The 24,092-nt window shown below is 42.2% G+C and overlaps 2 protein-coding genes across 12 annotated transcripts in view; one reads left to right on the forward strand and one right to left on the reverse strand.

Annotated features, from left to right (window-relative positions):
* PHF21A (PHD finger protein 21A) overlaps positions 1-8,997 on the forward strand; it is a 79,063-nt gene extending 70,066 nt beyond the window's left edge. For all 6 annotated transcript variants that reach the window (XM_075188226.1, XM_075188223.1, XM_075188224.1 and 3 more), the window contains 3 exons: positions 880-955; positions 3,157-3,260; positions 4,499-8,997. In XM_075188226.1, the coding sequence (XP_075044327.1) occupies positions 880-955; positions 3,157-3,260; positions 4,499-4,756 (438 nt within the window). In that variant the 3' untranslated portion in view covers positions 4,757-8,997. The remainder of the gene's footprint in view (positions 1-879; positions 956-3,156; positions 3,261-4,498) is intronic.
* A 6,749-nt stretch (positions 8,998-15,746) lies between these two features.
* LARGE2 (LARGE xylosyl- and glucuronyltransferase 2) overlaps positions 15,747-24,092 on the reverse strand; it is a 38,884-nt gene continuing 30,538 nt past the window's right edge. For all 6 annotated transcript variants that reach the window (XM_075188216.1, XM_075188221.1, XM_075188222.1 and 3 more), the window contains 3 exons: positions 23,291-23,437; positions 16,543-16,738; positions 15,747-16,460 (listed from right to left, as the gene is read on the reverse strand). In XM_075188216.1, the coding sequence (XP_075044317.1) occupies positions 16,263-16,460; positions 16,543-16,738; positions 23,291-23,437 (541 nt within the window). In that variant the 3' untranslated portion in view covers positions 15,747-16,262. The remainder of the gene's footprint in view (positions 16,461-16,542; positions 16,739-23,290; positions 23,438-24,092) is intronic.

A 24,092-nucleotide genomic window follows, 5' to 3' on the forward strand; every position in this document is an offset into this window, starting at 1 on the left:
CTTTCTACAAAAATGAAATCGTACAAAATCTACCGTCAGAGTGTGAAATTCTTTGTAGCATGCCACTGCAAACCTGTGCCCCCATGTCATACTTGGGAGTATTGTAGGTTTGCCTGTTTCTGTACTACTAAGGCTATAGCATTTTCCTACGGACTCTTATGATGTGAATACTACTACAGTCGCCATAACTGTCCCGTTAAGACATTAAACTGTACTTGCAGATGTTGTTCTGGTGATCTGTAAAAAGGATGTGTTTCGGAAACAACCCAGTCTTCACACTAGTGCTTTGCTTACTAAAATAAATTGGATTTGTGTTCTGTTTCCTGCAGCACTTCCATGTAAAGTTATAGAGCTGACTTGTGGATTTGTGGAGTTATGCATTTTGAATGCCACGTTATAGATGTTTGTTAACACAGTTCCTGAAATGAGCAAACTTTGCAGTTCTTAAATCGGCCACACACAAGGGTATCTTGTGCAGATCAGATCACTTGGGCTGATTTACCAAACAACTGGATCTATACCTGAATAGGGCATGCATGTGACAGCCATATTGAGCAGATCCAATTCAGTGTAATTAGATTAGCAAGATCATTTTGTAGTCCACACATGTACTAAATTTGCCTGGGTGACAACAGCCAAACTAAAGTAGATTTGGCTCATGTGAGTAGCTGTAGCATACATTTATAATGTAATCAATGAGTCTGTAACATACAGTGTGTTATTGTGTGTTACATACAGTGTGTTGATTTTGTCTAATACTTAGTTGTTGATTTTGTTTCTACTGTGTAGTTGAAGCATTTGATTCCTCACATGTATACATGTTAAGGTATTTTGGCTTGTGTTGCTCTTCCTTAAAATATTGTTTTGATATGTTTCCAGATGCTGAAAAAAGAGGAAGCAATTCCGTGGCCGGGAACCTTAGCCATTGTCCACTCGTATATAGCGTATAAAGCAGGTGAGTTTAATGTGTCCTCATTCTCATTACTGGCAGATGGGCAGAAGCTGCCCACAGCTAACCATACACACAGTCGTCATCCTCCTTCTTTCCTAGCCAGGAACATGAGATGTATGATTACAGATTTGTGGTCAAATAAATTATTTTCGGAGACGTTGAAAAATGAAATTTTAAAAAAAGTGACAATCCTTTTAATTTTCAGTATGGGCATTTTTAATATAACACGCGTACATATGAGTTCATGCAGGAGAACGGTGCTATATGTGATCCACCCTTTATCACTAGGACTGCCTGTTTATAGCTACCTCGTGCTCTTGTACAATAACCACGTTACTTTTATCTGTTAACGATTTTACTTCCTATGTATGATAGGGGTGGTCTCAAGCGATACATACACTTTGAGATGTTAGAATGTTGTTCTAATCTGTGGAGCTGTGGAATTGGTTTAATGTAGTAATCCCTCCTCCCCAGTGCTGGTTGGGGGACAGGGCGTATTGGTAAATAGACCACAGTATTATGTGGATTGCTGTAGTGGTACAGTACAGCAGGGTATTGTTATGCAGTGAGATAAGAATGAGATAAACGGACACAGTCTGTGGGGTTTGCATACAGTGAATATTAATACAGCATATGAAACTTCATGATGTAACATACAAACTAGCACAAGTGCCGCCACCTATATTGAATTGACAGTGCATAAACATAGGTAAACTTAAGTAGATGCATATAATACAATGCATGGAATATTGCAATGATTCAGATCAGATATTGTAGAGACAAGGGTATAATAACTATGTGGTAAAGATCCTATATAAGATCAATATTATGGCTACATGTGTCCAACAGGTCTTTACAATAGAGGGGCCCAGAGTAGTTCATGGATATAATTATGTCCAGAAAGAGTAGGAGGGCCGCCAGTGAGCACTGGTTAAAAATAATTTTTTGGTGATCGAACAAACAATAGTTTATGTAGTAGTCAGTACAATGGTGCCAGTTCCTGTTTAATGGAATGTGACAATGTTGTGGTGGGAATCGGTGTTAAGCAGTCTCTCAGTACTGAAAATGCTCCTGAATGGTGCGCCCTCCTGCTGATGATACGGGGCGAGTCCACTTACATCTCTGTGGTATTGTGCCCGGGATCCCCGGTCCCCCGTGGTCCCTTCTGCCTCTCCAGAGCGAGGATGGGTGTTGGATCGGCTTGACTTAGCCGACACAGTTGCTGGATGGCTTGTGAAGAACCAAGCGTGCGCACGGGGTGATGGTAGTGCTGTGTGAGCTGTGGTGTCAGTTCAGAAGTTATATACAGAACTGGACAGTGTAGATTGGTTGGATCATTTCAGACAAGCAACACAGATGTCATTCAGTTTTGTTATGAATGTGTGACTTACTCAGGGAATGTGCTGGGTGCAATATTGGCTCCACCCACTTTAGATAGCTATAGACAGATAGTTCTAGTGATAGTGCTTTGGCACAACAGTCACATTACTTTTATCTGTTAACGCTCTTAGTTCTTATGTAGATCTATGGATTAGGTACACTGGTTCTATTTTGCTAGTCTTATACCCAGTGGTCGAAATGAAAAATTAGAAGTGCTGGTATGCAACATCCACTTTGTAGAGAACGGCGGGGGGACAAAGGTTTAGGGATTTTGATAGAGCTAAATTAATTTTAGATGCATTTTAACACTTTATAGTATAATATAAAACCTATTAAATGATGCAAGGCTATCCACCATGTGTCCCCCACCTCTTCTGTGTCAAATCACCTCTCCATCATGTCTCCTTTGTGTACTTCATTTTTCCTCATATCTCCATATTAGAATAAAAGTATCCAAAACATCTCCCTTATATCTTCCATGTTATCCTTTATCGTTCCCTGATCAGTTTCCTTTCTCTGTTCCTATGTGCACCTATTTTCCATGCAGGTATCCCCTGTCTCCCGTGTCTCGGGCATGGCGTCCACCACCTTGCCTGCCCCGTTTACCGACGATCTTGGCTGTTTGCGCAGAAGTGGGGCGGAGAAGTGCTGCTATACCGCCCCACTTCGAGCACTACTTTTACCCATTTATTCATTATCTGCTGCATTAGTCATATTTGTCATACACTTATAAATTATGTTCTAGGACACTAAGAAATGATTGTACTTCTCTCACAAGACTGAACCCACTGTAAATCCTGCTTTTTTTTTATCCCTTTTTAAAGCAAAAGAAGAAGAGAAGCAGAAATTACTGAAGTGGAGCACAGACCTGAAACAGGAGCGAGAGCAGTTAGAGCAGAAGGTTAAACAGCTCGGCGGCTCCATAACGGTAACTATACAACTACTGCTGCTGTAACTATTAAACTACCAGGACATACACAACCGCTGTCACTCACATTCCTGGTCCATGCTACGTGCAGCCTCTACATCAGTTGTGAGCACTGGAACTACTATGTAAGAGGGAACCATTGAGCCAGTTATAATGAGAGAGCTCTCCTGAAATGTCCCAACCGTCAGAGCCTGTGGTTTACAGCTAAGCTTATGTTGTTCCATGTAGTAACATGCTTATAATAAAAACAAAAATGTTTTTTTTTTTAATATTTCCACATACGTTTCATTAACTTCCCATTAGTTCACAAGACTCTAGTAAATGTATTTGGCCCTTTACATGTTTGACGACGTTGAATAAATATAGGAGTATGTTTGTGAGGTGCAATAACTGTATGAAAACAAAAACAGGTGAAACTATAGTTTGATGTTTTCCTCCTCTACACCTCTATATAATCCAAGTGTCACCATCTCCTTCTATCTGGAATCCATTAGGTTGCTCTTGGATCTTTATGGCTGGTCTATGTGGATGATTTTGACCTGTGATTGCAGCAATCTATAGTCAAAATCACTTGTGTGTCCTAGTCCTTAAAGATGAATTAAGCAGAGCCACTATTTGATATATACGTTGATTCCAGCTTTTGGTTTTAACTGAAAAGGCCGGAATAAAACCCACTGAGGTCTTTCCTGGGGTATTCAGTTAGAATCCAAGTAGTTTGACATGCGGTTCCTCAGTGAAGGTGCCTGTGCTAGTGGCCGAGCAAAGTAATGTACGTGCTGTATATTCTGAGCCTGTACTGATTACCATCGGCTCTTCTTACTCACCTCTGCCTGAAGTGTGGCTGAGTGTTAGCCGTGGTAGTCAACTAATGAGTGGGGGACAAAATACATTTTGTCCCCCACTCATTAGCTGAAATATTAGTTTTATTTAACAAATTCCTAGGACAGCTAATTTTAGAAGCTTTATACTGTGCAAGAATGAAATGTAATCTTATCTAATTCGCGGTCATAAGTACAACAGGAACAAGCGGTTTCATCCATTTGGCTGATACTTTTTCGAGGGTGGATCCTCTCTGTTTTGTATGACTCTGGGGCAGGGGATAAGTCTCCTCAGTAAAGGAGGTAAATGCTCGGTACAGACTGGTAGATTCACGTGCAGTCATAACTGAAATGTTATTCTTTAGATATTTGACCTGTTGTGCTTCAATCTATCTGTAACTTGGTGTCCGCTTGTTCCAGAAATGCATGGAAATGAAGAACAGCATCTTGTCCCGGCAAAAAGACATGCACAGCTCTTTGGACAAAGTGAAACGTCTTATCCGGCTAATTCAGGATATCGACCTCACCAAACCTATTAACTCAGAGGTGACCTCTAACCACAGCCAGGACTGCACTGCTACTGCCAACAGCCCCCTTCCCGACCCCAACCCAGTCACAGCCTCCTTCCCTTCACCCACCTGTGTCCAGAACTGCAACCAGGCAGAAGAGACTAAGTGACCCCCTTCTTGTGAGCGAGGGTACTAGGAAAAGACAAGCCGCGTCTGAATGGTTCCTGGGAAAGACTGGACCATAGCCATCCCAGGACAGGGACGTAAGCACTGGAGTTTTGCCAATCAACCTTTTATTCTGTGTGTTCCACGTGTGAGCTGACATGTCCTGCCAGCACCATGCCAAGTGACAAACAGAAACAAATCTTTAACTTTACTCTCTATCTTACACCAGTGTGTGCCTGCAGCAGCCTCCGCAGCAACCATAGATATCAATCTTTATTTTTTCTTTCTTTGCTATTTTCTTAAGGTGGATGTGTGGACATGGTGGGCTCCAGGGAACTCCTCCTTCTGCAAATCTTATGTTGAGCTATGGAGGGGGGCATACATACCGGTCCAAAGGCTAGGAAAACTTCCCTGTCAACTAAACTCAGTGTGATGTACCAAAAACAAATCTAAAAATATATGCTTGACTTTGATTGCCTGGAAGCAGAAGCATGAAGGGAGCTGGGAGGAGGAGAGTGTGCTGAGTCAGTATTTTAAGGTTCTTCTCATCATGTTCCTGTACGTCACCTCTTGCTGAGCTCTATAGTAGAAGTATACACAGCGGGGGTGTCCTGCCTCACGGTGTAGAAATAGGTAGACAAATGTTAGCTGTGTTTTTTGTTTTTTTTGTTGTTTTTTTTTAAAATATGTGCCAGCATCTCAATAAGAAATGGAAATTGGTAATTTACCAAAATAATGTTTTTTTTTGAAAAAAAGAAAGTATTAGCAAAGCAGACTAGACTGTCCTGGGTGTCGCGTGCACCTCACAGGGACACAAGGTGTGTTCATTGTTGTCTTCTGGCTGCAGAGCCCACACGTTACAGATGAATTTCTGACACTACTCGGCCAGCGTGTTCGATATTCCCACTGGAACGCTCGCCCGTCTAACGCAGCAGACAGGCGGTTTACGTAGGACTGTTTTAAGGCGCAGGGAGTAAGTCTGTGAATATTTGAGGGTATTTCGTTTTTTTCTATTCGTTTAGTGAAATAAGGAGGCCCAGGTACAAAATATTACAAACACGTCTTCCTAGTGTTGCTAGAATGGTAAGATAATACAGACATTCATGTGCACTTTTCATTGGATCTGGATGAAGAAGGTTTACTATATTCCTCATGGTCACTGCAGTCCTTGTGGACCACTAATTGGGTTGCCAGATTGGCTAGAATTAAAAGGCTGGTCTAATATATATTTTCACAGCACTGAAGGTATTAAACGACCCAGTAGCGGGATATTACACTGATAGAGAAACCTGTCCCAGTCATATGAGCCCTAGAATTGAAAAGTGCTCTTGTTTGACAGTGAACCTGCGTTTCCCATTCAGTGTTAGTCTCACTGTGGAAGTGTTTAATATCTCCAGAACACTACGGTGTTCTCCTTGGATTATTACTGCTTTCTATAATGTCCATGTGCCACAGGCTTTGTGGGGATCAGTGGTCGTTAAGGACGGTGTGAGAGCCATTACCAGGTGGTTTTATTTCTCACCTTTTTAGTCACGTTATCTAAACTGGAACTCGAGTGTGTTGCATATTTGTCATGTGGTTGAGAGGACCCATTTTAGCAAATCTATACACAACAGAACAAAGTCTCTGAAGCCAGTAGACCTGAAAATCTAGCCTTCCAGGATGCAATGTATTGCTCACATTCTATTGTAATTCTTATTTACTATTTACTTGGTATGCATATTATTTTTTTTTAATGAATTTGGCTTCAGAAGACTGATCACACATTAAATCTGTGGAACACAAATATTTTTTCTTTCTGTTCTAGATAACAATAGTTCCTAGTGGCATTCAGGGAATCTGAACACTAAATTATCCAGTGTGGCTATAAATCCTACCTGCTGCTTACAATTGTCATCATAACACGCACCCAAACTTCATCACCACAACGATCCCTAGATGTGTATTGAATACACAAGTCCGACTCTCATAATGTGGAGAGATTTATCTAATTTGGCAGTGGAATAGCAACAAAATACAGTCCCTACCAGAGATAGCTGGTAGTCCATGATCATGTCCTGCTTCCTAGAGCTGGTACAACCTTACTAACTCTATAAACACTTTGGCTGATCAGCTGCTTCCAGCGTTTATTGATGCCTATATCTTAGGCTGGTTCCTTAATGCTGCATATGTTCAACCACTTTTGTTCTTATTCACCATCATTGAGTATATTGCAAACTATTCATTGCCCACTGACCTGCGTGCTGCTGAAGACAAACCTAATAGTAGCTATGTAAGAATTATGGGACATGCAAGCGGCCCACATTTCACTTAATACATTACTTTTCAACTTGTTTAAAGCTTTCATTTATTCAATGCTTTTGGGGATATTTCCCACAATCCAATCTAAGATTGACTTGGTGCATCTATACTTTGTAGCTAGGTTTTGGCCAAAGGAAGTTGATGGCTGCAGATACATTAGTTTGCTGTGCACTTCTCATTGCTTTCTCTTACTACTCCACTTTCCTGGGAAAAACACCCATAAAAAAGCCCTGCAATGAGGATTCATTTCTGTGTGAGAGCTCCCCGCAGGAATGGATGCAGTGAGCACGGTCCAAAGTGCCTTATTGCATTACCCTATCATTGCAACAGTAAGCTTCATCGTGTACTCGTACATGTCCCTCATACGTAACATAGATGGTTTGGCTTTCTTACCTTTTAGGATATATGGCACACAATGGCCCATATAATAGTAGTTACTGAATATGTTGGTTAGTATTTCACTGCTCGCAGACATAAGTGGATGGATCGGCTTTGTTTTGTTTTGTTTGGGTCTCAGTCAGGTTATGCCTCACCATGATGATCAGGATCCAGTGCATGCATCCCTGGTACTGAAATATATAATTTCATTATATTGGAAAGCATTGCCCAGTGGACAGGTGTGCTAAGCTAGCTTGTGGCCATGTCGTACACACAAGGTGGAGGCAGCCGTTGTGTGGGCTCAATGCAGCCTATCAATTAACTAGAAACTAGTGCCATCACTGAGCCATGAGGCTACGTCTCAGTAAGTGATGGGTTGTATCATTATGAATCTCGGTTCTCACCCCCATAATCAACACCAGCCCCCCAACACATAAATAAATAGCTGCCTCCACTGTGCATAGACGACAGGTAACCTTTTCAACCCAGCTGCATATTGCCTCAATTAATAGCAAAGCTATTGGAAGTATATATGGTTAATTCCCAAGAATGGCACCCTTCAAACCTATCATTATATGTGGGAAAAGCTTTAGGTGGGTGAGGGTAGGCACACATTGTCAGCAGTAGCGACTCCCTCTTTAATATGATTTGTTATCTGGTATCTCAGCTGTGAACTCTGTAAGAATCTGGTTTGTTCTAAAATACTTTATAGAACCTGTGAGCTTGTGGCCTGGTGCAGCTCACATTGAAGGTCAATGCAGTGTTAGTGGGGCAGTTCTCCCTCTGCTCTAACAATATCCCCTTCCCAATTAAATACAAGGGCTTTTCCTGGATCATATAGTCCTATGTTTCAAAGTCAAACAACGTGAGAAGTTATCTCTGTTATCTAGCACCAAGCAGTTGGCCGAGGTATCTTCGCCCCTCTCTCCTAACTCTACATACAAGCAGTATCACTAACCTCAGTATCCCATCCTGTGTTTTTGCTTCAGATCTCCCTGACCTTGTTTACATTGCAGTAGCCCCCTTTTTTTTTTTTTTTTTTTTTCCAGCCTAGGAGCAATAGTTAAAACAAAATAATAAACTACAGAAGACTTCCAGATAGTGTCTGGTATACATATACTCTCACACTCTGCTCTGTGAGGAAACACTCACTCTTGTGCTGCATTTTAGGGTTAAAAAAATAATCCGTCAATTGTCAATATCATAACTAAGAAAATATTGTAACATACCTTTTTTTCTATAGAAAAAAAATTGTATAATTAAGTTTTCGTATGGAATTGAGAGGCGTACCTTATCTATTGTACTGGGAACTTTTTTTTTTTTTTCATTTTCTTTCTTTTTTTTAAATATACATTATATTTTTTTCCAAGCCCAATGGTAGTGATTTGCAAATACTCTGCCTTCTCTCTGTAAAATTGGAAGTCTGTGTTTTCAGTTTTGGTAAAACTGTGCTTAGAGTTTAGGGAACTGATAGGGCTGGGTGGGAGGGGGGTGAACACAGAGCGTCTGATCAATTTGTATCTATTTATTTTAACATTTTTATTAAATAAAACTGAATGAAAACTGTGTGTAAGTCGTGTTTCAAGTCTCTCCAGTGGGTTTGGATGGTGGGTACAGCTGTAGCTCTCTAATCTCTGTAAGATGCTTGGTGATACATTGGGACAACATACACAAATCTGCTTTTACACAAATGACCATTAAACAGTGTATCAAGATTATTTTGCAAAACATAGATTTTCTCAGCTGAATTAACTATTGTCCGGCTTCCTTACGAAATTAGTTGTTTTTCGTAGCTCGTCTCTACAGTAATTTTTTTTTTTTTTTTGTCTTCTAAATATGGAGTACTTATTTAAAGTGTAACTGAGCTACAATGTAATGCATAGTCTTTAAAATTGACCTCTTGTTGTGCATTAGTTAAGCCACGCTTTACTTTTTAACGTGTGTGTGTGTGTATATAGGTATAATAACCTGTAAAATATAGCCTTATATTTGGAGAGTAGTGATGTCACTCCTGTAAATTATATCTTTGTATTTGGAGAGTAGTGATGTCACTTGTACCACTTGACACATTGTAAAAGCATTCTACGATGGAATGTATAACTTTTTCACTGACGGTAAAGCACATTTTTGATATGATCACCTCATACGAGCAACTTGTTTTGTTTCCAGTTAAAGTTTGTTTGTTATAAGGAATAATATCTTCTACTATAAAATGGAAGTATAGTATTACAGGTCTCGGAAGTCTAAGGTGACGTCTAAAAGTACAGAGGCCTTGTGCTTTCATGTGGCCTCAACTCCTCTCAGACTTCCAACCTCCATATGTTTTATGTGCAAGGTAAGACAATATTAAAGACAGGTTATATAATATCCCTCAACGTGTGCATGTAGTAATAGCGCCATTTTCTGGACATTACACCAACTTATTCCATACAGTAAGGAGCCTGTTTGAAAAGGAGTGAAATTGCGGAATTCCCACTTTCATTTCTACTTCCCATTTGCAGTATTTATGACCGGCCATCACTGCTATTTAACAGCATTAATCATTTCTGTGTAATTGTTTTAATTTGTGAAGAGTAATCTTGTGTTTTTATGCCAGCAGGGATGTAAAGAGCTGTTACTAGTCCACAACCAGAAGCTGGTGGCAGTTGTTGGCTATAGGAAGTGAGGGCAGACGGAACCGGATACAAGGTGTGTGTCAGACGACTGGGTAGATATGCTGTGGTGGGGACACAGTGAAGTATATAGGATGGAATTTTATATATATATATATATATATATATATATATATATATATATATATAAATTCTCAAATGTGATTGGTGGCCACTGCAGCAATAATAGGTGGACTTGGAGCAAGGGCAAGTTAAATTGATTTGGCATTAGGACATTTTATTTTGGGTTCTTGCCCCCTTTACTCTTTTTAAAAATATTTACCGTTGTATTTTTACAGCGCAGAGACCCTTTCCCATAGCCTGTGGGCTTCCTTCACACTGGGTCCCTGCAGCGTTGTGTGTGCCGCCTTTGTTTCTCTCATTCCTGCAAATTTGACAGCCACTGTCCTTACTACACAGAGAACTCTGTGTAACCTTACACTGACTAGAGATGGGGTGGGGGGGACTTCTCAGTCGTTCCTCACAGCCCGAAAGACTTGCCAACATTTCCTTAGTAACAAGTAGGTTTTTTTTTCCGCATTATTTAAAAAAAAAAAAAAAAGAACTTGGCAGGGGGAAGACAGATCTACTATACTACTAAGGGGGCCATTCTCCTTCAGGTACAGTTGGGCTTTTCCACACGGAAGCAGCCAGTTTTCTGCAGCAGCGGTGACATGCTCTCTTCTGGTACCATCCTCTACAGTAGGCTGTTTACCACCTGTTTCTACAGAGCAGCGGGCACTAGTTCGTACTTGGTGACCATATTTACTGTAATCAGTATTGGGCTTTCCCAAAGTGCGATATACAAGTATATATTTTGGACTAAATCCTTTTTCTGTTTTTAATAAAGCAGAAAGCCTATTTTATTGCTGGACTTGTATAGATATTATTTGGTGTGTGTGATATTATTTTACCATCAATATATCAGAGAAAGGGACTTCCAAGACTAAGGGGTCCTCTGGAAAGTCTGTGCAGCATTATATTTGTGCCAAATGTAATTATAAATGATCTTGTGGACAGTCTGCCCCGGATGCCCTGTACACCGTGTCAGAGTGCCATGATCAGTGCCGACGGGCCCTACAGGAACCAGCTTGGGCTAAATCACTGATGGCATTCATAAGTGAATGTTCTCAGGTTATGACTCGGTCCAAAGTGGTAAGTGAACCTTTTACCTACACATATTCCTGCATCACAGTCTCGACTTACCACTAGTGGTGCCTTTCAGGCAGGACTGGCTTTCATGTTAGCTGAATTCGCTCAGGGTTTGACTAGGGTTTCTTCCTCATTGGAAGGACTCCTTAGTGCTACCCCATAGCAGAACAGGCAAGTCATGTTCCTGAAACAACTCAGAATATTGTTTCTGGCTCTGATCTCTCCTCTGAAGAGGATGGAGTTCATGCAGGAGGCTGAGGGGAGGACACTTATAGTGTGGAGGATTCTGCTAGACCTCAAAGTGTGGATTATTTAGTCCTGGGTGTACAGCAAACATTAGGATTTGCAGAACATCGGGTTACAGATTTTTCTGATTTCTCTTTTTAAAAGACAGAAGAAGCAGATTGTCTGAAACCATCTCCATCTTTCCAGACAGAAAACAGACAGAGGCCTGGTATGAATCTGACAAGAGTTTTATGTGCTGGAGAAATTTATAACCCTTCTACCCCTTACCATCAGAAGAGTCTTTTAAATGGGAAAATTCTCCAAAGTAGATCGTCCCTTTGCCAATATATCCCAATCCACCACTTTACCGATGCAGGGTACAACCTCGTTTCGGGACAGTACAGACAAGAAGTGTAATTTTTCTCCTTAGGATTTGCATATATTGCAGCAGGAAGCTTATTGAGATCAGTCATAGCTAGGGCCTTGGTGAAAAAGGCCATTAAAAAAATGGGTGGAACAGTTTTCTATAGGCCTAGGAGCAGATGTGTCGGTCCTGGCAGAACACATTCAGGAAGCTTCAGACTATTTAGGTCAGACATGTCTGGATGCCGTTTCGGTCACCACCAGACTTTCTTCTCACAATTGCGGCTAGGTGTTCCTGGTACGCATATCCAGAATCTAAATATACTCTGTAGTAAATATTGTTTGATATTGCACTCTTCGGCTTGGAACTGGAGCAGATTATTTGGGTAGCTATAAATAAGAGCACCTTATTCTCTGTTACCAGTGCTAAACCACAATCTAGGTCCTTTCGCTCCTCAGAAAGTCAAGGGCAGCTGCAGCAAGAGGGCAATCTTCTTCCTTGTGGAGGTTCTTACAGAGGCAGGGGGCCTAGCAGATGCGAGGCTCCCAGACTAACAAGAGGTTGACCCACCACATCACTGTGATCGTTGAGATGTTGCAGTCAGTGATTGCGGGCATGGAAAATGGTGCGTTCTTTGCGCCCCTCGTCATAAGATGCCTACCTTCATGTTTCCATATGAGTTGTGTATCCATGCCTACTTTGTTTTCTGGTGCGCACCACACACACACACACAATCGGTTTTCGGGCTTTGGCCTGGCTACTGTCCCAAGCGTGTTGACCAAAATTATGGCCAACGTGGCAACTCTCCTCTGTTCTCAGGGCAACACAATTGTGAAATACTTGGATGATCTGCTGTTAAAGGCGCAGTCAGAATCTGCCCTCGAGCAGCACATTCTGCGGACTATCCAGATTCTAGGGAGACATGACTGGATTCTTACTCTTCCCAAGTATTCCTTGATTTTAGCACAATCGATGAGGTTTCTTGGCCTCAACTTTGACAGTGTGTCAGAAGGTGTTCCTCCCAGAGGACAAGGTCTTAATCCTCTCCATTCTGATCAGGTCTTTGCTGGCTAGATGTGAAGTGTTTATTTTCTGCTGCATGAAATTGCTGGGGACCATGGTCTGTATTCGAGGCTGTGTCTTTAGTACAGTTTAAATTGCAGACCGCTTTAGTGTGAATGTCTCAGGAAATGTCAAAAGTCCACCCTTCAGCTGGACAGGCAGATCTTCACTTTGTCAACTCAAACTTGGTGGTTAAGTACTACATCTCACAAAGAGTGAGTCCTTCCAAAACTGGGAGTGGACCTTAGTCACCACAGATGCCAGTCTGTCCCGGTGGGGAGAGGTTATAGTCCTCTTCAGGTCCAGGGACTCTGATGGGCAGTAAAGACTCCTAATGCAACCAATGTCGTGGAGCCAAGAGCAATCTACAGAGGCCATTTGCAGGGTCAGGGGGTCCTAGCTGGAAATCCCTTGAAAGTCCATTTGGACAATGCAACAACTGTAGCCTACCTGAACCATCAGGGGGTGCACATGCAGTGCCATGGCAATGCGGGAGACAATACTGATCATGTCCTGGGAGAAATGTCATGTTCCAGTGACATCAGCCACATTCATTCCGGGGGTGGAGATCTGGAAGGCGGATTACCTCAGCCGAAAGGGGGGGGGGCTATCTGTGAGAATGGTTCCTTCATGTAGAGGTGTTTGCTCAACTGATACAGCGCTGGGGTCAGCTGGAGATGTAGCTCATGGGCTCACGTCTGACCTTTAAAGGTTCCTCCGTTCTGCACAAGAGATCCTAAGTCGAGGTACATGGATGCAATGACTATCCCATGGATATTTTGTCTGGTGTACCTGTTCTCGTTGATCCCCATGTTCCTGTTGGTGTTAAAGAAGCTAAAAAGAGTGTGGTCCACATTCTGGTGGCTTCGGATTGGCCACGCAGAACGTGGTACTCGGACATCCTAGAGATGTCCATAGGTTCACCGTACCGCTTGCCTATGCAACCTTCTGGCTCAGGCTTCTCTTCTCTACCACTCTTTAAGTCGTTTGGCTTTGACGGCGTGGCTACCGAGACCATGATTCTTCGGGCTAGGTATATTTGCACAAGGCATGCAAACTATGATTAAGGTGAGGAAACTATCTTCTGCAAATTACTACCATGTTTGGAAAGCATATATTCAGTGGTGTGAGGGCCACAGTGTTCACACTACCAGGTTTAGTCTTTCCCACTTATCCTTTCTTCAGAAGTTGTGCAGACCTTTCTACAGGGGGTCCCTTATGTGCAGCCTTGGGATGTTAAATTAGTGGTCAGGGCTCATACTAAAGAGCCCTTTTCAATCTGCTGATCTCTGCTATGTTACCTGGAAGGAGGTATTTCTGCTTGCTATCTCTTCCGCTCGTCATGTGTCTGAGTTGGGGACTCTGTGCTGTACTCCAATTTTTCTGTTTTTTCCATCTGACAGGGCAGTGCTTTGCACTAAAGCCTCTTTTGTTCCGATGGTGGTCTCCCACTTTCACTTGTACCAGGAGATGGTGGTTCTGTCTTTGTCCCGTCTCCCAACTTCTGATGCATCTTTACAACTTCTGGATGTGGTTTGGGCCCTCAAGTGCTTTGTGGACCGAGCTGCTTCAGTCTGCAAGACTAATGACCTCTCCATCCTGTATGATGTGCATAATTGTGGTTGGCCGACATCTAAGCAATCTATTGCATGTTGGCTAACATCCACTATGCGCTTGGCTTTCATTGAGGTAGCTAGATCAGTGCCGGTTGGCTTAAAAGCTTTTTTTTTACCAGGGCAGTTTGTACTTCCTGGGCGGTGCGTCATGGTGCTTCAGCCGAACAGTTGAGCGTTGTAAAATCCATTTCTCCAAGTCCATTGGGGAACACTGCGCTCCGTTCCTTTGGTTGTTTATGTTATAGGCATTTCTGTTACACCTAGGTTTTTTTTAGACCTTTTAGGGCTTTGTTATAAAGGAGGATGTTTCAGATGGGATGGGCATAGTAGGGGAGGAGCTATGCTGCAAAGTGCCCTTGCTCCAAATCCACTTACTAAACCCAGTTTTCGCTTTTTCAAAGGGGAAATAGCCAGACATTCCACTTTAAACCTTTTTTTTTTTTTTTTAAAGGCTCCTGATGAACAATAACCATTTTACTGTCAGAGGTCACATGGAAGTTCCTTCCCTTGTTCATTCAACAGATAGGATCTACATAATCCTGCATTCCAGGGCTGTCAGCAGAGGGTTCTGCTGAGCCATTCAAGTAATTCCTTTCTCCCCTTCTCCTAAACTGGCTCTGCAGTTTGTAGATGAGGAAACCAAAAAATTTAAAATTCTGTACAGAGGTAAAATGTCAGAGGTGAAAGCTTGCAAGTCAACTAAGCTGTGCAGTGTAGGATGCTTATTAATATTACATTTAGATAGCTGTGGTTCAGTACAAATGATGCATCTAAAAAGCTTTTATATGTTTAGAGCTTAACTGCAAGTTGCCATGTAAATGCAGTGGTAATACAAATATCTGAATGTATATAGCTGGGGAGATTACAGGAGATGGGCGAGGAGCATTCTCACTACACTTGTACTGGATTAGTACAATTGTACAACTGCGTCCATTTTTCTTTTCTACCGTTTAATACATGGACAGTTCCTATAATCTATGTTATTTCCACCATGAGTTCACCTCTTTTTAAAAAGCTCCAGACCACCCATTCACCACAGGGTAAACAATCCAAGCCTGTGAAATGAGTGCATAGTGGATATTTGGCTTTAAAAGGGCAAATTCTTTAAGGGATAATACTGCAGGGAGGTGAAATTCTTCATAGGCTCTACACACTATTTTATTTTCTGTATTAATGTGAATAGAAACAGCTTGTCAAGTAAGTTATTGTGGGGTTTTTTTCCAAAATCACACCGTATTGCATAGAAAACGTAAGAAATGGTGCAGAATTTTATTGATATATTTTTTTTTTGTAAAAATGTCATCAAGTATCGGACAGGAATCCTGTCCTGGCAGCAGTAGTACACCTGACTTCATATCAGACATAAATAAATAAAATATATAGCATTGTAAAATCAAAGCCGGAGCATTGGTCTCTCTAAAAGAAAAAAAAAATCCAGTGATGATGACTACATGTCGACATTATCCAAACGATGGTGACATTTTGTTGATTGTCTCAAGATTCCTCAGAAGGCAAAAATATAAAGTCAATTGAAACAGAAGGTCCGCATTTTCAGCTGGTCTAAAGAGGCACATACGGTTCCCTACAAAAACGCAGGTTCTCCTCTTTAATAAGGCAGTGGCGCCTAATATTTGCTATAGGCACAGAGTGAAACAATCCACTCAACTGTACAGCTCTATGACTGTGTTGTCCATGTTAAGGCCTGAAGAGGACCAATCTTCCCTCTCCTTTGCGATTGGCCGAGGAAACTTTAGTCCAATGTCATCTGCTCCTCTCAGCTGCAATATATTTGAGAGCTGCAGACCCATATCTTCTGGACAAATCCTGGTGAAACTCTTCTTTTAGTGTTTGCACACAGAGGCGATAGTTTTCGCTGGAACGGAACTTGGAGATATCAAAGCTGGGAGCATGAGGCATGTGGATGATGAAGGCATTGGGAAGAACCACTAGTTTATACCCCTGGGAAGAGAGAACAAGATGTGAGTGTCTTACAGGCTTGTGACTGGGTACAACATTAACAACCATAAGTCAGTGACTGTACCTTGGCATCTAGCTCCATAATGTGGGACACTTTGTTCCAGCCAAAGCCCAGGAAACGCTGGTCATACTCAGGACAGTCTCGTCGTACAACCACATAGGGTTCAAAGTTTGGTGCCCAATCAACGTGGTATGGAGTAGTCGCTGTTCTCCACTTGGCATAATTGGTTGGAGCATGTCCCTTCTCCCACACATGGAATCTAAGAAAAGACCACTGATGTAAGTATAGCTGCATACCAAACCATTTAAACACTGCTCTCAAAATATACAGCATAAGACAATTAGTCACTGCTCCCAAATTATTTTTCCACAGAACATATGGTACAGTACCATACCCTTCTCTGTATACTGAAGAAATCCTGCAGTGACTTTATTTCAAAAGTTATTCAAAAAATATTTAATTGCTTTTTTTTTGTAAGTATTTAATCCCCACACTGTAATATTTTGTAGAGTCACCCTTTGCAGCAAATAACAGCTTTAAATTATTTTTGGTAAGTAAAGCAAATCTGCCCGGAAGAAAATGCCAAAATCACTCCTAGATTGTGGTGTATAACCTCCAACTAACCTGACCAGTTTTCAAAGAGAGATTTAATCTCAATACAATTGAGAACTTGTGGCACTAATGGGGGCATTGTAGCCCATACACCTTTCCTCCTTGAGCCTCTCCAATGTGAGTTTGGCCTTGTGTTTGAGATCATTGTTTTATTCAGTTTAGCAGAGCTCCACAGCATAATACTGTCACCACCACAATACTTCACTGTAGGTATGTTGTTTTTGAGGTGTGGGCAATGTTAGGTTAGATTTGCGCCTAACCTATTGCTTGGAACTTTGGCAAAACAAAGTTCTATCTTTTGTTTCCCATATAGCAAGTGGGTTATTTTCATGCTGTGATATGGGATATGCTTTCTATATGGTACATTTTGACTAATGGCTTCTTTCTCTTGTACGTACAGTTGGGGGACACTGCTCATCATGGGATAAAGGGCACTGTGTGGAGTAAGGCCCAAAAACACTATGTTTGGCATGCTCCGCTCCCCTCTATGCTCTGGCTAGACATATTTACTTATTTTTACATTTAGTGCCTCTTGAGGTAGGGTACGTTTTTAGCGTTCTTACATTTTATTTAATAATGCATGTTTTTGTGTACAACTGTGTTCACAGGGTCAATACCGCAGCTGGCGGGAGAGCCTCTATTGCCTGTTTCCAGAATCTGCTCCAAAAACATAGCAGCCAGTTAACCTACCAGTAACAAAATTGACTTTACTCTCTCTCTGTCTGTGTGTGTGTGTTAGGGAATTTAGACTGTAAGCCCCAATGGGGCAGGGACTGATGTGAGTGAGTTCTCTGTACAGAGCTGCGGATTAGTGGAACTATACAAATAAATGATGATTATCAGATGTGGTGTCATGGGAAACTCACCCGAGCATGGATGCTTCCATTGTGAGTTTGGCAAAATCCACTATTATGCCACTTCCTAATGCTGCTAACTTAAGACATCACAGATAAGAAATGTGAGGGGATTCTGAAATCCATTTATTTGGCTTTAGGTGCCTCCGCCCTATAGTGGCTGCATGGGTAATAAAAGCTGTTGAATGGGCCATTTTCCTCAGTGACAGCATTCAATCTGGAGTGCTTAGAACTGATTTGTCAACCTTGGCAGACCACATTGAGGCAGCAGAATTTTTGGGAGAGGCGGTGCTTGTTGCAGGTCAGGGACTGCCCTGGACTTCATCTTTGGCAGTGGCAGCTAGACACACATTGTGGCTTAGAACTTGGGAGGTAGATGCTGAATCCAAGAAAGACCTAGAGGCATTGCAGTATGATAGCTCAGTATTATTTGGTCCAGGCTTAGAAAAATTCATCTCTCAGGCCACTGGGAGACTAAGTTCGTTTCTTCCAGTGGCTACTCCCAAGGCAAAGTACAGGTATTTTTGCACCTTTCGTTTTGTCGGCAGATCTAGGGGTGCTTCCACAAGAGATAATTCCTTGACCTCTCGGGACGGGGCTCAGACAGGCTTGGACCTGGGACGCTTCTGCGGGGTTTCATGGTTACAACCCTTCCTTGAGAAGGAGCCAGGAGCATGGGCTCTTGAGGTAGCCATTCAGTCCCTGTTGGCGTCTGGAGAGATTGTCCTGGTTCCTAAAGAGCAATAGGGCTTGGGGTTTCACTCAAACCTTTCGTGTGCAAAAACAAGAGACTTTTAATTTCATCCCATCCTAAACCTAAAGTCCCTCAACACTCACTTGAGGGTACCCAGCTTCTGCGTGCAATCAATCTGTTCTGTCATCATTTCCATGGAGCAGAACAAGTTTTTGGCATCATACGATATCAGGGATGCTTATCTTTACATACCCATATGGGGAGGACACTACAACCGTCTCTGGTTTGCTGTGGACCAGTCTCACTTCCAGTTCAGGGCTCTTGATGACTGTTATGGCAGCAAGTTTACATCAGCGGAATGCAACGGTCCTGCCATACCTCCTGATCAAAGCAGCCTTGAACCCTCCACTTCAGTCTCGTCTGCGCCTGACAGCAGAGACCTTGCTAATACAGGGCTGGGTCATAAATTTCAAGAAGTCCAGCCTGGTGCCCACACAGCGCATGGTTTTCCTGGGACTTTGGTTCTTTTCTGGAATCAAAAAGACCCTCTGGCATCTGGTATCGAACAGACTATTCAACGTCAGGTGAAAACATTGTTGTCTCCAGGGTGGGTGTCCATCCTTCAGAGCATGAAGCTGATGGGGGTCATGGTATCTTGTTTTGAAGCAGCTCAGTTTGCACGCTTCCAGTCCTGCAACACGAGATCCTCACCAGATGCAAAAGGTTGGATCTCTGCCTAGAAACACAGTTCTTCTACCTGTCACCAACAACCCATCAGTCTGTGTTGTGGTGGACTTGGCCAAGGAATCTCAGCCTGGGAGGGCCCTTCTTCGTATGGGATTGGACCATTGTGACTCTGGATCTCCGGTTGCAGAGCCTCTGGTTCAGGGAGGAGATGGTTGCCCATCAATGTCTTTGAGTTAAGGGTGATCATCAATGTGTTTGCCCAAGCACAGTCCCGGCTATGGAACAAACCCATTCTGATTCAGTCTGACGCTGGCATGGTGGCATAACATCCATCACTGAGGCCATGAATGAGGCAGCCAGGATCAGGATGTGGTCAGAGCAGGTTCCAGCCATTGCAGCAGTCTTCATACTGGGCATGGACAATTGGGAAGCCATTCACCCAGGAGAGTAGTCCCTCCACCTAGAGGTGTTCACTCAGAGTGTGCACAGGTGGGGGTCAACATGATGGTCTCATCTGAACTTCTAGGTGAACAAGTATTATGCCAAGACAAGGGAACTTCAGGAGTTTCTAGTGGATGACACGACTGTTCCTTTGACTTAGAGGTAAAATGTACATCAACTTCCAAGTCAGAAAACAAATGTCTTCTAGTAACTACCATCGTAGCTGGAAGTCTTCCATTGGTTGGTGTGAGAAAGAACAGGTTCAGACCTTCTGTTTGGCGAGTGTTAACATCTGTGACCAGATGGACCGCCTATGCCACCCTGGCTGTTGCTGGAAACTGGCTGGGCTTACTTTGCCACCGTTCCCTTTCTTTATCCCAAATGTGCCATCTAACCACAGTAGGAGGAGCTTAAGCTGCAGTCAAAACTTGACTCTTTCACGGCATTCAGAACCACGTTCCTTCTGGGTAACTGTCGCTGCTAGTGTACCTCCTTGCTGGTGCACATGGGCTGGTACCCCCTGACCGTTTCCTATAGATCAGGGTTGCTGTGGCTGGATCCCTCCTGGCCTGTCACACTGGCCAGAGCTGCTGGGTAGCAGGCAGAGCGGTGGTACCGGAACGATGGGTCCAAACCTCAGTATAGTCGGGAATAGATTAGAGTTGTGTCTAATCTGTAGGTCATAAGGAATTTCAGCATGGAAAAAGTTGTCAGGCAGGTATTTGAAGCAAGTGACGTTATTAGCTCCAGTAGTCCTAACAAGGACAGTTCACACTGTTTTAAGGTACCAGTGATCAGGTCAGATGGAACAAAAATGATACATTTCAATACAAACCAGTACTGTTTTAGACTTCAAGAGGCTGCCTTACCCCCTGTGAGACTGTGTCAGTTCTTTTTAGTATCAGGATGCACTATGTTTCCCCAAACATGGATTTAAATGCAATTTATACTTAACCAAATGTACACTTATCTTTGATATCCTAAAACTTGCTGTGATTTCCTGCATCCTGTTTTAGAGACAGGAGAAATCTAACAAAGTCTAATTAAACTCTCCTGTGCCTTCAGCTGTGTTGGACACAGATTAACATGAGGTCCTTTCTTCCGACAATGTCAGAAAACATTTCCTCCCCTGGCATATGCCTCAGCAATAGAGTGGAGGAAATGCATTTATTTCTAACGTGGGAATTCCCCCAAAAAAATTACAACCCCCAAACAAGACATTTCCATACAAAACACATCCCAATGTAACATAATAAGTGCATTTGCAATTATATACATTGGTGTCTTCATCACTAATTGAAATACAATAAATTATTTCTACATGATCCAGCCACAACGGTCCTTAGGGAGGGTCTGGATAAGGGGCTGCGTTTGGCGTCCCTTAAGGTCCAGGTTTCGGCTCTTTCAATTTATTTTCAGAAGCGGCCGGCTCTGTTACCAGATGTGCAGCCTTTTCTCCAGGGGCTCCTAAATGTTCAGCCTTTTGGTTCTCACTGTGTTACTGAAGTTGCCGTTTGAACCACTAGAGTCCATTTCCTTGAAACTTCTCACCTGGAAGGTTTCAGGCAGGCGTGTTTGAGTTAGCGACTATCTTAGTGCACTCCCTTCCTGATTTTTCCCAAAGACCCACAGTACTGTGTACTACGCCTTCTTTTCAGCAAAAAATGGTCTTCATATTTCATATCAACCAGGATATTGTTATTTCTGTGTTGCCTTGATCTTCAATCTAACAGTTAGATCCATAAAGCTCTAACCACATCCAAAAAGCAGAAGAGAACCCTATGTAGACTGCACAGCTTCAGTTCGGAAGTCTGAGTTTCCTGGTCTTGTATGATGCCTGTAAGAGTGGCAGGCCTAAGGCTCCAAGGGATCTCCGGTTCCTGAGGGCCTTACTGCTCACTAGACCAGGTTGGTTATTACTTCCTGGGTGACATGGCATGGGGCCTCGGTCGAGCAGCAACCTGGCCTTTCGTCCACCAGATTCTGCCGATTTTGTGTCTTTACATGAAACTTTACTGCCAAAACTGGCATCTTTGGATGCAAAGCTCAGTCTGAGCGTACCCATAGGGGCAGATTTGAAATGTTGCCCAACTGTATGTACAAAAGAAAATATACATTTTCTGGTAAGTACAAAATTCTTATCTCAACACAGTTGGGGGACACTGCAACCCCATCCTTTTTGTTCTGATTGTTCAGTTGTTCTTCTGTTTTGCCATCTCTTGTGGCTTTGTAAGTTAAATAACTGACATATCTGTCCAGAGGGGGCATAGAGAGTAAGGGAGCAGGCCAAACAAAGGTGTTTTGTTTTAGTCTATATCCCATGGTGAGCAGTGTCCCTCAACTGTCTTGAGAGAGAAAATCTTATTTCTGTGTCACCCTCCCATTCAGGGCAATGTTATGAAGAGCTCCTATCACAGATAGTTGGTGACACTCACGTTCTGAACTTACCCTGAACAGTCCGACCCTCTGTGGCTTCTCTTACAAACCTGGATACATTACCCGAATGGGTAGTTTGATGCAACTTCCACTTCCAGGTAACTGAACCAACTCTATTAAGACACACTAATATTTGGATATTATTTGTATTACTTTATCTCTAATTTTATTTGGGATGATTTCTAGTCTTTGGTTTCACAGCCTGACTAATGCTCCCTGTACTGTGGGGTTTTTATCCAGAACACCAGTCACTAGCAGAGGCCAAGTGTAATGTAATTGTGCCCTTGTTTAGCAAATTGTTTTTCAGCCGTGTAAGTTTAGAGCTTCCCCTACACCGGAATTTAAATATTTATGCAAACATTTTTCCTTAAGATGTTTTTGTAATATAAAACAGTCACCTTAAAAGAAAAAAATAATAATTTTGAGTGTCATTGCTTTGTAGTAAAAGCCACAGAACAAAATGTTTTCAGTAAAGGGAAAGAAGTGATCATGAGTCTGAATATTTTTTACAAGGTACTGTATCTACATAAGTAGTGGGAAATATTTTCTTTAATGTTTGGGCTCATACACACAGGCACTTTACCTGCTGTGAAAGCTATATCCCAATAAGGGATTATTAAGCTTTAAGAAGTATATGCTGGCACAAGATATCCAATCTCAATGCTGTATTAAACTAGGACAGAAGACAATAGGACATCCTGTATCCAGATCTGGACGGTGTCTGTCTGTCCGTCCTGGACCACTTTATTTAAAGGCTTCAATGATCCTTATTTGCAGCAACTGTTAAATTGGGGAAAACTCTGTATGAGGCTGTGAATGTCTTCACATCCAAAAAAGCTACAACTAAAAATACACTTATGCTTTTAAGAAGAACCAGTGATATAACCGAGCTACAAAACACTAAGTAACCAGCTGTGTTTCAATGAATAGTTTTGCTGTTTGTAGTGGGTACAGGGGAAGGGTTTGACTTTTTTAATCCAGCAACTGAACCTTTAAATAATAACCATAAAATATTTCACATTGTAGACATGAAAACGTATGGGTAGAGGAACGCAGGAGTCCTGCTATGACCTGGGCTCCATCTTACCGGAAGGTGTAGAGCGCCCCCATATCCAGCATGGAGAGCAGATCTGCTTTGGATTTGGGGAAGGACAGGCGGTAACGGAGCGTTTCAAAGGCCGGAACTACAAGAGCTTTCTGGGTGCTGGCCAGGTCTTCCTGTATTATGGATTTCCTGAGAAAGGAAGGTGGGGTGTATTTGTGAAACATGACACGAAGAAAACAGCTACATGAGAAAATACAGAAACTAAAGCTCAGACCACAAACCAAAGTCTACCAGTGGCCAAACGATGATCTACAATAGCTGTTATTATAGGCAACTGTAGAAAAGGTGGTGTTGCCCATAGCAACTGCTCAGGTTCTATTGTAATTTTTCTAGTACAGTGTAAGAGATGAAATGTCTGATTGCTATGAACACCAGAGTTTACCAAACAATAATATTTTAATAAAAGTAAAGGACCATTGGCCCTGTTTTATTCACAAATAAATGATTTTAGGTATATAAAGTATATATATATTTTTTCTTGTATCACTTGGTCATTTATGCCGATGAGGAACTTTAGTGTTAGATGCCACGCAGCATTAGATTTTCAGCCCTAGGATTGGTGGATATATTTTTTGAAGTGTGGTGGCAGAAGTCTCACGTCCTAATTATCGCTCTACATTAACCTATTACAAACAGTAATTGTTCGGACAGACGGAAATTAAGGTAATTGGGTTACATTTCAACATGGAAATAACTGTTTGCGCTATTGAATGCAACACAGAGACAGCATCAGTAGCTGCCAACTAAGAGATTAAGGTCACCTGGAGGAGTGGAATTACCCAAG

Source organism: Mixophyes fleayi, chromosome 10 (assembly GCF_038048845.1).
Source record: "Mixophyes fleayi isolate aMixFle1 chromosome 10, aMixFle1.hap1, whole genome shotgun sequence".
NCBI lineage: Eukaryota > Metazoa > Chordata > Amphibia > Anura > Limnodynastidae > Mixophyes > Mixophyes fleayi.